This window comes from Spermophilus citellus (genome assembly GCF_964194105.1).
Source record: "Spermophilus citellus genome assembly, chromosome: 17".
NCBI classification, from domain to species: domain Eukaryota; kingdom Metazoa; phylum Chordata; class Mammalia; order Rodentia; family Sciuridae; genus Spermophilus; species Spermophilus citellus.
Genome location: NC_138199.1, coordinates 47655475 through 47670444, shown reverse-complemented (window position 1 = coordinate 47670444; position 14970 = coordinate 47655475). Strand labels below are relative to the sequence as shown.

At 40.7% G+C, this 14970-nt stretch overlaps 1 protein-coding gene across 1 annotated transcript in view; it reads right to left on the bottom strand.

The window, feature by feature from the left end:
* Positions 1 to 14970, bottom strand: part of CA10 (carbonic anhydrase 10) — a 490427-nt gene that overhangs the window by 279752 nt on the left and 195705 nt on the right. Inside the window, exon 3 of the mRNA XM_081270629.1 lies at positions 6470 to 6612. Coding sequence (XP_081126755.1) covers positions 6470 to 6612 — 143 coding nt within the window. The remainder of the gene's footprint in view (positions 1 to 6469; positions 6613 to 14970) is intronic.

Sequence of the window (14970 nt, the reverse complement as noted above, 5' to 3'; positions counted from 1 at the left end):
CCCCAGATACCGTCTTCCCAGTTAAGGGTACTGCATGACCGTGACCTCACTTATCATGCATGTAGTACCTTATGTTCTAAGTGACTAGGTGGAATTCTCCTGGCCTCTTCCCTGTGCTATTGAACCATACTGAGCACATCATCCGTTCCCTTTCCCTACTTTTTCACACATAGTATTCTTACAGCATTATCTTGCCCAGTCTAAATCTGTGAAGCTTTTTATAAGTATAGATAGAAAAACTTTACCTTTATGTCAGTGGGATGTCAGCCTCTTTTGTTGGGGCTACCAGAGAGGAGGCCTGTGAATTCTTAAATATGTCATCTAAAGAATGCAATCCTTCACCTCTTAGCATGTCCACTGCTAACTCTAATGTGAACATTAGTTTCTTGGACAGAGAAATTTGAATGGGAGTTGTGGTGTTTCTCTAACAGCAATGAGAACTTGTCTGACAGTAGCTAACCATCACTGAGCAAGGTCTTGTCTGTCAGTCACCGCTACACTTTCAACTGTAACCTGCCTCATAAGGGCATTTTCCCATGCAAACAGTGGGTGCTGTTGCAATGTCCCTTTTACAAATGAGGAAACTGAAACTTAGAGAGGTTAACCTTATATATGGTGGGTGGGTGGTGAACCTAAAATTTAAATGCAGGTCTCACACCAGTTCTTTGTCCTCCCAAATAGAGGTCTACCTGGTCTTGCTGCTCCTGCTTTCTCTGACCTTAACTTTCAAAAGCTTTTCTCATTTCTGGTGGCCTCAGTTCATTCTGGGTCTTCTCTTCTCTGAAACCACTTATACAAAGCCCTCTTCCTTGCGACTTCCTTCTTGACTGTAGCTCTTGTGTCACATCTCTTATGTGTCATGTAAAACCATTTCTCACAAAACTCCCTGTAAAGTCACATCCTTATCTTTTACTCCAACCAGTTCTCTCTCTCTCTCTCTTTATTGTTATCATCATTTATAAATGTCTCACCATAATCTCTTTTTAGGAGCTTCCAAATCCCCTGGAGTCATCTTTCATGAAGCAGTGAGATTCTATCTCTATTTTAATTATAATATTTTAAAAAATCAGACATTTGAAGTTTTTATATCCATGTCTGACAATGTCCGATTTTTTTTTTTTTTTTTACCTTGGGTACTAGACTTTCTAAGATAATGCATCCACTTTCCACTTTCATCCATAGTTACTGTCCATTTCATATGCCTAACATTTTCCTTGTTAGTAAGAGTTAGATCCAATAAACAGACCCCTAGTTGCTTTCTTCTGAGAAAGGCTATCACCAATATGGTAAGTCAAGGAGTTTACCAACCAACAAAACACAGATGAGTAAGAATTGCATCTATCTATTCAGACACTCTGAAATTCTACTCTATCCCCAAATAAACATAAGTTATACACACCATTTCCATATCATGGTTTCAGTGTAAAAACAGGCTCATGGTGCTTAAAGATGGCTACTGAGTTTTAAATGGTTGAGGAATTTAACATCAGCTATCCAATCAAAAACAGTGTCACAGAAACAAATTTAGATGGCAAAATGGATCTATCTTTACCTTTTCTTCGCCTCTTCTAGCCAGACAATCTGACATTTATAGACCCTCCTGAAAACTATATTTCATCCTACCTACCTATTCAAGCTAGCTCGTATCCTAGACATCCATAAAGCCTGGTCTGTCCAACCCAGCTTCTTACCCCCATTAAAAATTAGTGCCAAAATGATTGACTCACTAATTAATCATGTCACAGCTTCTTTACTACCTACTCTGCTATTATCTCAAATAGATGCTTAAATCAGTTACTGCCATTTAACTTATGTGTATCTATATTTTCACCCCAAATATATTATAAATCCCTTGGAGAAATATAAATGCCTCTCCCATAAAAGCTTTCAGAACATAGCAATGTCGACACACCATGAATAGCAATGATTAATTATAGTCAGCTGGATTTTACTATGAGCATGGGGAAATTTCAAGATAGAGAAGTGAATAAGATTTTACATATAAAAATCAACATTCTTCACTTTTCTAAGTTATTTTAATATTCTATGACAAGCACAATATCTGAGGTTTAGCTTTAGTGACAAATTCCACTGGTAGCAAAATTAACTATTCATCATGGGGGCATTTTACATTTCCCCAACTTTAAATCTTAGCAACTATGGACTAATTCCACATAAACCTTTTTATTGATAATCAAGGGTAATCCTTGTTCAGTTCAAATCATCCAGCATCATCACAGATAACACTAGAGATAGAAAATAAAAATATGATCTCTTGAGAGATCAAAGCTGAAGTCCTAAAAGACAATAAATAAGATAGATGCTTAAGAAGTCAAATGAAGAGAGATGTCACAGTTGGCTAAAGAGATCAAGAGGAGTTTCATTAAAAGGGAGTCCTGAGACTTGTCAGGGGAAAGGCATATTGTGGCAAAGGCACAGATTCCAGGAAAAGGTGAGATACATCCAGTTTATTTTTTTAAATTTTTTTATTTTTAAGTATTTCCCAGGGCATAAGAGGTACACACAAAGTATAAGTGGCATAAGTCTCCAGCAAGGAGATTTGGGGCTGAATTTCAAGTGTTGTGAGTGCCAAGCAGAAGCATTTGCATCTCAATTTCTAGGTGATGAGGAGTTTTAGTGCCTCATATTTATTTCGCGGGAAATGTGGAGATGCCATATGTCTTCCGTTTGGCCCTTAACCATGCACCGTGGTTCTGAGGCTGGCTTACACAGACGCAATCATCAGGTGGCTTTGCACACTGATTTTTTTCCAAGGGGAGGTGGCAGAAGAGGGGAGGGGGAAGGAGAGAGGCCCAGCTCTTCACTCCCCAGCCGCATCCCTGTGAGTTGCACTGAGCTGGCCTTTTTCCTTACTAAAAGTCAGGTGTCCCTCTCCACAGCTTTCTCTGTCTCCAGATTATGGCCTCTAACTCCCTCCCCTCTTCCCTTTAGAACCCAGGTGGCTATAAAGGATCCCTCTGAATTAAAGTCCTTAAGACTGACCCAATTTACACACTCCCTGTCTTCTGCTGAGGCTCTTCCTAATGGAAGCTGCAAGTAATCAGAAGTCCAAAGAAAACTGATGGCAACAGTAGTAGGTGCCTAGGATCTCTCCCTGAGAACCATGTTCTTGGCCTCCACTGGGCAAAAACTCAAGAACGAAACCAGAAGAGATGGGGGACCTGCTGCCTCTTTGAGATAAGTACAAGTGAAGGTCAATTTCCTTCTTCTTTTGCTTGTTTTATCTGACCCTGTCACTAGGTATATCTGTTATTTCCACCACCTGCGTCTTCCCCAGAGGTTGCAGATCCAAGAGCTTCTACCTTCAGTGAGTGACAGGCTGCATCCATAAAACTGGTATTAGACGTCCTTAGAAGCCTGTCACCCATTTTTTTTTTTTAATATCTTGAGTCAATTCAGTAGCGTTATCTAAAACAGATTAATTAGCTCCAAACCATTTAGCATTTTACAATGTAAGTTTAATGGGAACTGAGTGAGAGATTGGTTCTAAGGTAGGATTCTGACATCCACATGCAACCAACCTTAAAGGAAGGTCATTTCAAAAAATACAATTATTTTGGATTCCATCTTTAAGAGTCCTATATGTCATATATGTATGGTTCCGTAAAAATGGTCCCCACCAGAAACAAAACAAACCAAAACAACAACAACAAAACATTGCATAAGAAGGACCATTGAAAGTAAGCAACTTAAAGGGTGAAAGAATTCCCATTGTTAAGTAAAAATGTACATTTTCTATGATGCCCAAGTCACAGTGCATTTTGGACTCTCATCTCTTATCATTCCTTGCTATTCTTGTGTTGAGGTTGAATTCTGGCCCTAGCCTAAGCTAAGAAAAGCCCCCTGTCAGGTCAAATATGTTAAAACAAACACAAGAACACACAATGGGGGCTGGGGCAGAGCTGCTTCATGGTTTTGTGCAAAAGACACATTTAAATGTCAGAAGGAATAATGCTCACAGATAAAAATGTGACACAAAACACACAGTTACCGGGGTGCATTTAACCTACTGACATAGCTGATCTCAGACTTCAAAATGTGGCATCTTGCCTAAATGCTACAAAAGAAATCTCCCAGTCTAGCATGGTAGTTTTTAAACATTTTGAGTTGACTATTTTTTTAAGGCAAAAGAAAAAAAAAGCCAACCTAAATTCAGAGCAGTGATCTGAATCCTCACTTCCAAAACAAGTGACTCATCAAACACCACCTTCTAAAAAGCACACAAGCCTGATTTAGTTATTGCCTATCAGGCTGAGGCATTTCATTACCAGGTCGTTTATCCTGCTACCATCTATATTTTATTTTCCATTTTTCATGAATGCAAAGGGCACTGCCAGCTAGTTCTCAGCTCTTCAAACGGCTGACAACACAAATGGTGCCAGATATAAATATTTACATCATCGAAAGTAAATGTTTCCCAAATTCCAAACTTCAATGCCTTTGAAAATTGATTTGGATCAGGTACACTTTGCTGAATTGGAAAGATAAAAAGTCACTTGTCCAAAACAACAACAACAAAATCATAACATGCAGAGGACTTTCCACATCAGGACATCTCTCACTTTTTTTTTTTCTTTTCCATTCCATTTGAGGGAGAATCTAGAAATTTGTTTCTTTATTTCACATCAACATTTTCTTCTAAAGCAGTATGATACGAGGTAGAAATATAAATCCATTGTTGGTGTTAGCTTGACATCTTTCCATCCCACCCCAAAAGGATGTTTAAATAAAGCCAAGCAAAAACCTTCAGTTGCATTTTATAACTTTTAGGGAAAAGATCCAGTTCCTTAACGCAGCTTCAAGATGTGGCCTCTGCCACCTTCTGTACCCCATGCCCAAGCCAGCAACCACTCTTTGGATTCTGGGCTTGAGCACTGCTCTCCATATTCCAGGTGATTTCTGGAACTCAGGCTCAAATCCCATTTCATCTTGGACTTTTTGTTTTTGGTTTGACTTTACTGCTTTTCCCTTTGCATAGAGTGCAATTATCCCCCTATCATCCTCTTCAAGAAAGAAAAGATGCTTGAATATATAACCAGAACTTCAACTTTCCTTTCTTAAAAACTGATCAGAAAACTCACATACATTCGCAACTTTAAATGAAGGATTCATCATTTTTTAGAGAGCATTGTGTGTGGAAGCCATGTCAAGTTCTTTTAAGGTTCATAAAAATAAAACTGCAAATGAAACAATCACTGGAGTGGCTTAGTTTTCGATAGAATCAGAGGAGCAATCAAAGGACCTATGTAGGATCCTTCTAAAAACAAAAAGATCTTCTCAAGCCATATTTAAAAGAGCACACAAATATTATAGAAGTAGTCCTGATCTCATATGCAATGTCTTTTAAAAGCTTCCTTGTGATCTGAGTCAAAGTCACTAACAACATTTTGTAGAGTCATTAGGTGTGTGTGTGTGTGTGTGTGTGTGTGTGTATGTGAGAGAGAGAGAGAGAGAGAGAGAGAGAGAGAGAGAGAGAGAGAGAGTGTTACATGGCAGAAAAATATTCCAATATACCAGAAAGGGAAAATATTAACTTGCAAACTCTATAGTGAGGATAGTGAACAGATTACAAAGAAGAGAGAGTACAGCCCTGTGAGCTCAAACCCTGGAGAATCAGCAGCCATTGATAATGAGAGTCTAGAATTTTAACCCTATTTTTTTAAACACACAAATGACTTTTCATTCCTCTTGAGTTCACAACAATCAAATCACCTTCAAATGCAATTTTCTATGTATATAGGTTTTCCCCCACCTTCAACATCCTACTAGAGAGTAGAAGGTAGCTGAATAGAAATGCAGCAGCAAGAGAAATGCTAGATTCCAGCACTGAGAAGACCCTATGGGCAGTACGCCCTTCCGCAAATTAAGGGGAACCTCATCACAGGGCCCAAAGTGGGGTGGACTTCAGCATGAGAATCACAAAGCATAGCATAAATCAGCATTTCTGTGCATGCATTAGGATTCTTAGGCAGCAAGATGCCCCTAGGAAGATTAATTATTGATTTTCTTATAAATCATCTAAGGTGATTGTTGTTTGTTTGTTTTTCCTTCCAGGATGATAAACATCTGATTTTACTTTGGTTAAAAAAATAATTCCTTTTCACTTCATTGAGTTTAAAAGAAGTAAGTCTCAGAGGAAGGATTTTCCCAGCCTCATATGCAAGGGAGGCAACTAGGTTTTCTGATCTTTAAGGGGTACCAAGGAATAGGACCTCGGACAACCTCTAAGAGGTACACAGTAATTAGAAGCATGACAGTGAGTAGGTAGAGAGAAAAAGCCCAGTTTAGCTGTGATGAAATTTGTTGGCAGCAAACTTGAGGTCTGTGGTATTGCTAGGTGGAAAGACAAACTCATCACAGAGACAAAGACCTGGAGGGCCAGCTGTCAGAATCAGCATTGATCCTGCTCCATCCTCCAGTTCCCAGTAGAAGCAACATGGCGGCTTACCTTCCTGCCGCCAGTGTTGATGCGAAGGGGCGTCAGGAAGGGGTCGAAGATCATGTGACTGGTCTCTATGTTGACTGGTGACTGCCGTTTCCCCACAGAGCAGAGATTCCAAGCTGAATTCACCAATCCCCAGAAAGAAGGAACTGGAAATAAAAACAAATTGTAGAATTAGGCTGGGTGGATAGGCGGAGAAGCCATGGAAGAACAATGACACAAAATGGTAAAATCAAAGAGAGTCAACTCATGCTTTCACTCAGGGAGATCCCTGGGTGTCAGGATAGTATTTTCCTGGCCTGAATTTTGGCCAATTTCTTTCATACCTATATTCATGATTTCTGAAGGTCAGATTTTGTTGTTTCAGGCCAGTTTATCCTGTGGCCTCTTGTTTGAGTAGAGTTAGCATGAATGCTTTAGTAAGCACAAAAGGGACTGAAATGGGTGCAGACCTCACGGATTCAACAAAGCCTCTATTAAGAAGCAGGGTCAAGAGTCAGAGGGGCTCACTTTCTGGGTAGAAAATGGCACTGATTATTTGTTTATATGGGCTATTTGGTTACATTGGAGGTTGTTTTAGAACTTGAAGACTTTAACAAAACGTGGGCAAAAGGTTGCAAACATCTGGAACGTGTTTTCACTGGGCATATCTTTTACTGAATATATCAATTAGACAATTAGTTTTTACAGGGCAGGGATGGAGGGTTCTGCATTCAGAATCCAGTGTTCATCTAACCTCCTGAGGCCATTGTATTTACACAGGGACAAGATTGAAGTGTAGTTTCACTGTCACTGGGGGGAATTTATTTGGGAAAGGATCCCTCCTTCCAGAGACTGCTGTCTTAGATTGATGGTTAACTCCCTTCCAGGGCTTGTTCTGTCACTGGGAGATAATTGATTGGAAGGGTCAGTGTTTTGGTTCCTTTTCCTCTCCCTCCTCCCAGGTCACACACTGTCTTGGGGTTTATCAATTTCATATTCTTTGGCTTTCATGGTCTTTGAGACCCTATCATCTTTGCAAATTGTCCAAGCTACACCAAATATTTAGTAATTCCAGAGTTGACGCTCTGTTTTCCTACTTGGCAGGAATATTGTGGGCATCAGCTTTGTCCCATCTAGAAGATATTTGAAGCTTTTCAGAGAGAGTGTCTGTCATTCAACACATCCAAGGTGTTTTTCTTTGGGTTGTCAAAATCAAACCGAGGGAATGAATTATTTTTATGACCCCCCCCCCCCAATCAATGCTAGACAGGAGCTTGCAACTTGGCTCTGTCTTTGTTTGGCTCAGCTCTGTGTCATTAACCTAATGTTCCAGCAGCTGAAGAACGTGATCATTTGATAGGCAGAAAAAAATGACATTGAATATTGAGTGCAAATATAAAAAAAAAAAAAAACTGTCTGCTCATTTCCAGCAGCACATTAAAACATCTTTTAGGATAAATCTCTATGGATTTCCATTCCTAGTTTCTTCTCTATATAAGAGGGTTCACAGGACAAAGGGGAACATGAACCCACTCATTTTACAATACTGGAGAAACCAGTCCTTCAGTCCTGCACTGTCCTTTTAAGTACGAGGTGCAGGATCAATGTGTTCCCCAGGTGTCCCTTAAGTTAAATGGCCATTCATCCTGTAATCCATCGAAAGCTTGTAGAGTGAGCTACCTTAGGCCCAGTCCTGAGTTAGATTAAATCATGGCAAAGGCAGATAAACACAAGAACAATGAACTCACCAAGGAGGTGAAGTCACATTGAAGTGTGTCATGAGACTATAGGTGAGGGACATCCACCCAATCCCATCCTGGTGGGGCTGAGCCAGGGATTGTTCCTGGAGAAGACAAGTATAGCCCTCCTACATGTGCATACCCTCTCAGAAGCTCAAACTGAATGTAGCCTGTCACTTATAGCAGCTCTCATTCCTGTCCATAATATGGACAGAGAAAACTGAGGCAAGAGAGAAATCTGGAAAACTCTTGCCAGTCATACAAGTCCCTTAATTCAGGAGGAGAATTGGGGCGAAATGGTCTGTCTCATGCCTTCTAAATCCAAAATTAAATTCTTTGACCCTTTTATTGGTTCCAGTCAACACTGAGTAAAAGTGGGAGAACCAAAATCAGGTTCCTTGGATTCCCAGACAAATACTTCAACACCAAATAAGATAGGCTTCATTTTGAAATATGGTAAATAAACTAATTTAGTTTAATTCATGTCAGTAAGACTCAGTGGCTCCATTCCGTCTAGTTTAAAGAGTTTGAATTGGCTTTCTGGCAAGTAATGATTTACAAAATGGCAGCAATGACCAGAGTTACAGAGGGAGAAAGAAAGAAGGGGAGAAGAAAGAGAAGGCATTGAGGCAAGAATATTTACATACATTGCATGTGATTCCTTAGCTCTCTCATTTCTTACCATTGTTTAAACTGTCATCACTGCAAATCACTCAACATCTTTACAAGTCACCATGTCCTAGCAAAACTACAAGATCTAAGGAGGTTCTTGCATTCTGCGTGTACCTTTACAATGTACCTTGACTTAATCCTGTACTTACTCCTCAATAATTTCAAGTTTATTATTAAAATAAAGTTCATCAGGACATCCTTTTATCTCTCTTTGATGTGTGTCAAGTGGCACTGGGAGGATGCCAGGGATACAGTCAAGGCACTGCCACATGTTAGCCGTGTGGTCTAAGCCACAGATCCCTTGGATCTTGGTTGGTCTCTATGGCTCCTATGGTCAGCTGAATAACAAATGGCTTCCTTCCAAATATGTCTACATCCTAACTTCAGAAACTGTAAATATGCTATAGTTTGGATCTGAAATATACTCCAAAGGCCCATGTGTTAAAGCTTTGGTCCTCAGCTTGACATTACTGGAAGATAGTAGAAACCTCTTAGAGGAAGAATGGAGTAGGAGGTTTTAGGTCACTGGGGTATGTCCTTGAAGAAGATTGTGAGACCCCCACCTGTCCTCTTCCTCTTTTGCTTTCTTAGCCACTAGAAGACAAGGAACTTCCTCCACCATGTGCTCCCACCATGATGTTCTGCTTTGCCACAGACTCAAAAGCACCCAGGCCAACCAACAGTGGACAGAGAAATCTCTGAATCTGTGAACCAAAGTAAACCTTTCTTTTTCTGGTGATTATTTCAGGTGTCTTGTTACAGCAATTGAAAGCTGACTAGCACACATGGTAAAATGTACTTTGCAGATTGCAATTGGAGATCTCGACACAAGGAGACTTTCTGGGTAAGCCAATGTAATTAGCAAGGACCCTCACAGAGGGAGATAGAAGGGTTGGAGATGTAGAGATAAGACAAGGATGGAAATAGGTCAGTGTAGAGAAGATAATAGTTAACTTTGACGGTGGAGGAAAGGGCATGGTCAAGGAATGCAGGTGGCCTCTAGAATAAAAATGGCAAGATGATAGGTTCTCTTTCTAGAGCCTCTAGAAGGAATACAGGTATACTGAAACTGTGATTTTTATTGCTCTAATTTAATTTTTATTAGACCTGTATGGATATACTTAGTAGTTGGGTTCATCCCAACTTCACACATGACACTGTGATTTTTTAGCCCTGTGAGACTCATTTTGGACTTCAGATCCCTCGAACTGTAAGAATAAATTTGTGTTGTGTTAAAGCACTCAGTTCTATTTGTTACAGCAGCATCAGGAAACTAATACAGCTCTTTAAAACTCTGTGATATAATAACCTCTTTGATAATCAAGACATCCATGATGTGTGGGTTTGGAGGCAGGTTGGGGGGGCTCCTCTGGAAGGCAGCTGAGTAATAAACAGAGTCATAGCTGCTACTCATTGCATTTCATCTACACCCATGAAAATCATTAACGAAAATAATCCCAGCCTCATAAATGGTCTGTAAGACTGCAATTTTGTGGCAACATGGGTGGGCAGATGCTGCTCTGGCTTACTAATAAACTTCATGCCCAGAAAGTCCCCCCACCAAAGCACAAATAGCAAAAACTTTATGTGAACATCTGCCTTTGCTTTTATTGGGCGTGGGATTCTTTATGACAAATAGTTCTGGGGTTTTTATATCCCCACTTCACTACCAAGTCCATTGTCACCGATTCTAGCCACCTGCTCAGGAATTAGAGCACAACCTAGCAAACCTCTCCTCTGCTCAGTTGTGCCTTCCTGGGCTCTGCTCTGGAAGGGGAAGCTAAGTGTATTCACCATGAATTACTGATTTCACATCAGCCATATCTGAAATGGAAGCCAACTCAGAGATCATCTAATCAAAACACATACATGGAAGTCAGGCCACAGAGGCAGAGGGTAAAGTCTTCAACCCATGCCCACACGGTCAGACGAAGGCAAGAAAGGAGAAAGCAGACCAGAGGCTTGGTCTCAAGATTTCCAATGCCACTGAGGCTCCATGGTCCCAAACCATCCTCCCAGCAGGCTCCACTGAGGAGCAGATCATCATAGCCAGGGAACTTCAGAGTCAGTGATTGCCATGGCTCCCCTTGGTAACTTAAGAGTAACATTAGCATCTGTTTTGCAGTTCAAATAAATTTCAAGTGCAAAGGTGCAAATCAAACTGCTTTGAAAGTCAACTATGTCAGTTACAATTTTTCAGTGGCCATAGAATCATTCATAGACAGAATGATCTGGGGGCAAACAAGGCTTCAGTTCAGTTGAGGAAGGTTGTGTTTGCGTCCCAGCTGCAGGGCCCCCGAGGAGACCTGCTGGGAAAGACTGTTCACAAAGAGCTGCTGCAGGCATAGTGTCTTGGGGCTGATGAGTCTGAGCAAGGCTCTAGTCTGCATGACAAGTGAAGGCAATGATGTTAGAAGCAGTGCTGAGCTGTGGGGCAAGAATTAAAATACTGAGGCTTGTCCAGGGGCCTCAGGCACCCCTGGACAGGGATAGGTGTGCACCTATGGTATAATCCAGGGATATGCTTCAGGATGAAGGCTGTGAGAATTCAAGGGCACGAAGTGTGCACGCTTACTGGGGCCTGGGAGTGAGCTGGTGGACTTCATGCACAGAGCAAGATGGACACATGGACCAACGCTGCAGGATCCGAGTGAGACACTCTCCTTCTGGATTTGTGCAGAATTTTCTGCACAAGGTTCTCAGGCTTAACTGTCCTCTGTAGTATCACTCTTCAGGTTTATGGACATTCCCTACCACCTTTGGGAGCCGTGGTGGGGTCCTAGAATCTGGTGGCACCGCTTTTATTTCCACATTTGAGAATTACTGCTGAATTCTTTGTTTTCATTAGTTTTCATGTCTGTCCCCATAAATCAGATTTGTCAACTTTCTTCTGTTTCTTAAAATATCCACTATTGTGGCGTATCTGTTAATGCTTCCTTTTTCTAGCTTGATATATTGTGGAGGGAAAAAAATGTAAATAAAGCATAATTGAGTGAGAATCATTTTAACTAATTAATAGACAACTGGTCTGAAAATGTTTGAATTCCATCATCCCTGGCATCTTTTTTTTCACACAATCTTCTAATTTACATATAAGCTAGAACACACAACAGACCCGAATACCTCTGCAAATTAATTTTCAGAGACTAAACAATAGAACTTCATGGCAGCACCGCAGCTCCGGGTTCTCTTGCCAGAACATTTCCCCCATGGCCACGCTGCCATTCTTACCATAAACTATAAGTCCCCCATGGTCTCTTGGCAATGGACCCAGTGAGCAATGAAAGATGTTCAGTGACTGATTTCAACCATTTGCATCAAGAGCCTTGGCAAACCCAATGCAAAACCGATCGGCTGCTCGTTCAAACCAGTGAGACCAAAAAGCTCCTGTTTAGTTTATTAATGCACGTTGGTGACTCTCAGACCAAAGCCAATCTTCTCGTCAAAACAAGAAATAGGTCAAGAAAACAAGGAACAAGGTCAGGTGTGGTGGCACACGCCTGTAATCCCTGCAGCTCAGGAGGCTGAGACAGGAGGATCACAATTTCAAAGCCAGCCCTCAGCAATTTAAGGAGGCCCTATGAAACTCAGTGAGACCCTGTATCTAAATAAAATACAAAATAAGGCTGGGGATGTGGCTCAGTGGCTGAGTGCCCCAGAGTTCAATCTCTGGTACCAAAAAGGAAAAAAAAAATAAATGAAAACAAAGAACAAGATGAATTAAGAATTCTATTGAGAGTTAAAATTTGTCTTGATGATATTTTCATCCTAGAGAAGATTCTCCAAAGTCATGTCATGCGTTAGGTATCTTCCGTCTTTATCTGTCTAGAGTCAGCAGAATTGATAGAGACCATGCTATTGTGGGTATAGGTGTTAGACACTTGGAATTAATTTTTTACAGTTTATATAAATCTGCTATATCATAGGGGAATAAGATAAACTCAATTCCAAAGTGTTGACTGATGGCCTATGATTTACCATGTATTAGGAGTGGCACTGAGAATTCATGCAGCAAATATTTACTGAGGACCTACTATGTGCTGGGCACTGTCTTTAGTTTGGTTTGTAATGAATGAGAAGTGGCTTCTGCTTTCCTGAGTCTGGTAGCCCAGTGAAGAATATGAGACAAACAAGTTTATGTGTGTTTACTTGGGTAGTTAAAACTCTGAGCATGCTACACAGATGATTATGGTGATCATGAACTATAGAATGAAACAGGGATGAAAGACATAACCTAGGCAGAATGGTCATGGGTGGTCTGGTAAACCTTGGAAAGACCGGGAGAATTGCTCCTGATGAGTGGCAGGGAAGGGGACATTCAAGGCAGGGGTTTTTGCAGGGAAGAGCTTGATGTGTTCAAGGAACAGAGAGAAATCAAGTTGACTTAAGTCTGGGGGGAGAAGATGAGGAGGAAAGTAAGATGGAATTAGCCATGTAGATCAGGGAAAGATGAGGCATGATTCAGGGTTCTGCAGGTCCCACCAAGGAGTCTGCATTTTATTCCAGTATGATAAAAGCTACTGAGAGGTTTTGATAAGGGGCTACATTGTCTGATTCATGAATTAGGAGCACATATCTGCTGTGGCTGGAACATAACCAGGGGCAAGCTTGATCATCCTTAGAATACGTTGAGTGGGAAAATAATTGATTCCCAAGCAACAATTGGGAGACATAGGTTTTTTATGTGAATTCCATCCGATTGTGTGTTCAAATTCTATCTCAAAGGCAGAACTAATTGAATGTTTTAAAATCTATTCTCTTCAACATATGTGCCAATAAAAATAGTGTTTTCCTAGGATCCAACTTGTGCTTTCCAAGTCATAATTTGAGGCAAGGAATATTTTCACAAAGAGACTCAGCTAAGGCAATCTCTCCTTGTTTTCAAGCAATAAACTAAGCCCCCAACTTTTTGGCCAAAGGAAAGCAAATATAAGTTGGGAAAATGAATACTGGCATAAAACATATCTATGGTGAATTCAAACCTACAAATAAAGCCTTCCACTTCAATATAGCAATCTCTACTTTGGGGTTATAAAGCATGTGAATACATTTTAAATAAGAACTCATATCTTTCCTTTGCTCTTTCTCTCACCAATGCTGATTTACTGTCCCTTCCCCTTATTCTCAACTGTAATAAATCTCCACTTTGAGCCATTATTAATCAGCATGTTTAAAATACCCACTGCTGCAGGCTTTTGGCCCCTTTCTGATCTGAGATTTATTTCATAGAGGGAATTGGCCTTGAAACTAACCCCTTTGCTGCTGAATTCTTCCCCCATGCCTGGGACTCTGATTCATAGCACATGGCAGGGGGTGTCTAGCCAGGTCCTCTCATTCTGTCACTTGGGAACTTCTAAGGAGTTGCATATATCCTATTTAACACAGAATCATTAATTTTTGCATTTCTCTAAAAACGCAATGGACCATATTTAATGCAACAGGGATTGAAAGATAAATCAAATGCCTCCACTCTTAAGATTAGTTCGGTGGGAAGGAAGACAGGCTAGCTAAAAGTCAGTTGTATCAAAACACCATAAACATTATGAAAAAGGTGGGTGCACAGTGAAGCTGAAACACGGATAGCATGCAGCAAGATGACCCTGTCCTGGGATACATCTTCCTAGTTGAGGGGGCATTATTGCAGGACTTTGGGTCTTGTAACTAGTTAAAACCCTGAAGCGTTTCCTCCTACAGAGAGACACACTAGACCATATAACTGAGATGGATTGCTGCTAGAATCTGAGTTACTATTAAACAGGGGGCATTGAAGGCACTGGAGACTCCAACTTAGAGAGTTATTTTTGTATAGGAGAAAAATAATGTTACCATATCCTCACTATGGAACCTTGAGAAGTGGATCCAGTTCTATAGTGTCTGTTTTTCAGTCTGTAAACTAGGATGGTAGCTCCTTCAAAGTTTGGGGAAGAGAGAGTGAGAGCATATTTATTAAAGCATCTTGCATGTTGTTAGTTCTGTAGCGTTTCATGAATGCTGAAGGAGGGGTTGGAGGGCTTGTCAGGAACCACATGGCCACCAGCCCTGTGATTCCATTTCTATAGCACTCCTGGGGCAGAGATAAAAGGGCGTGAAGGATCCAGGCAGAATATTAGGGTG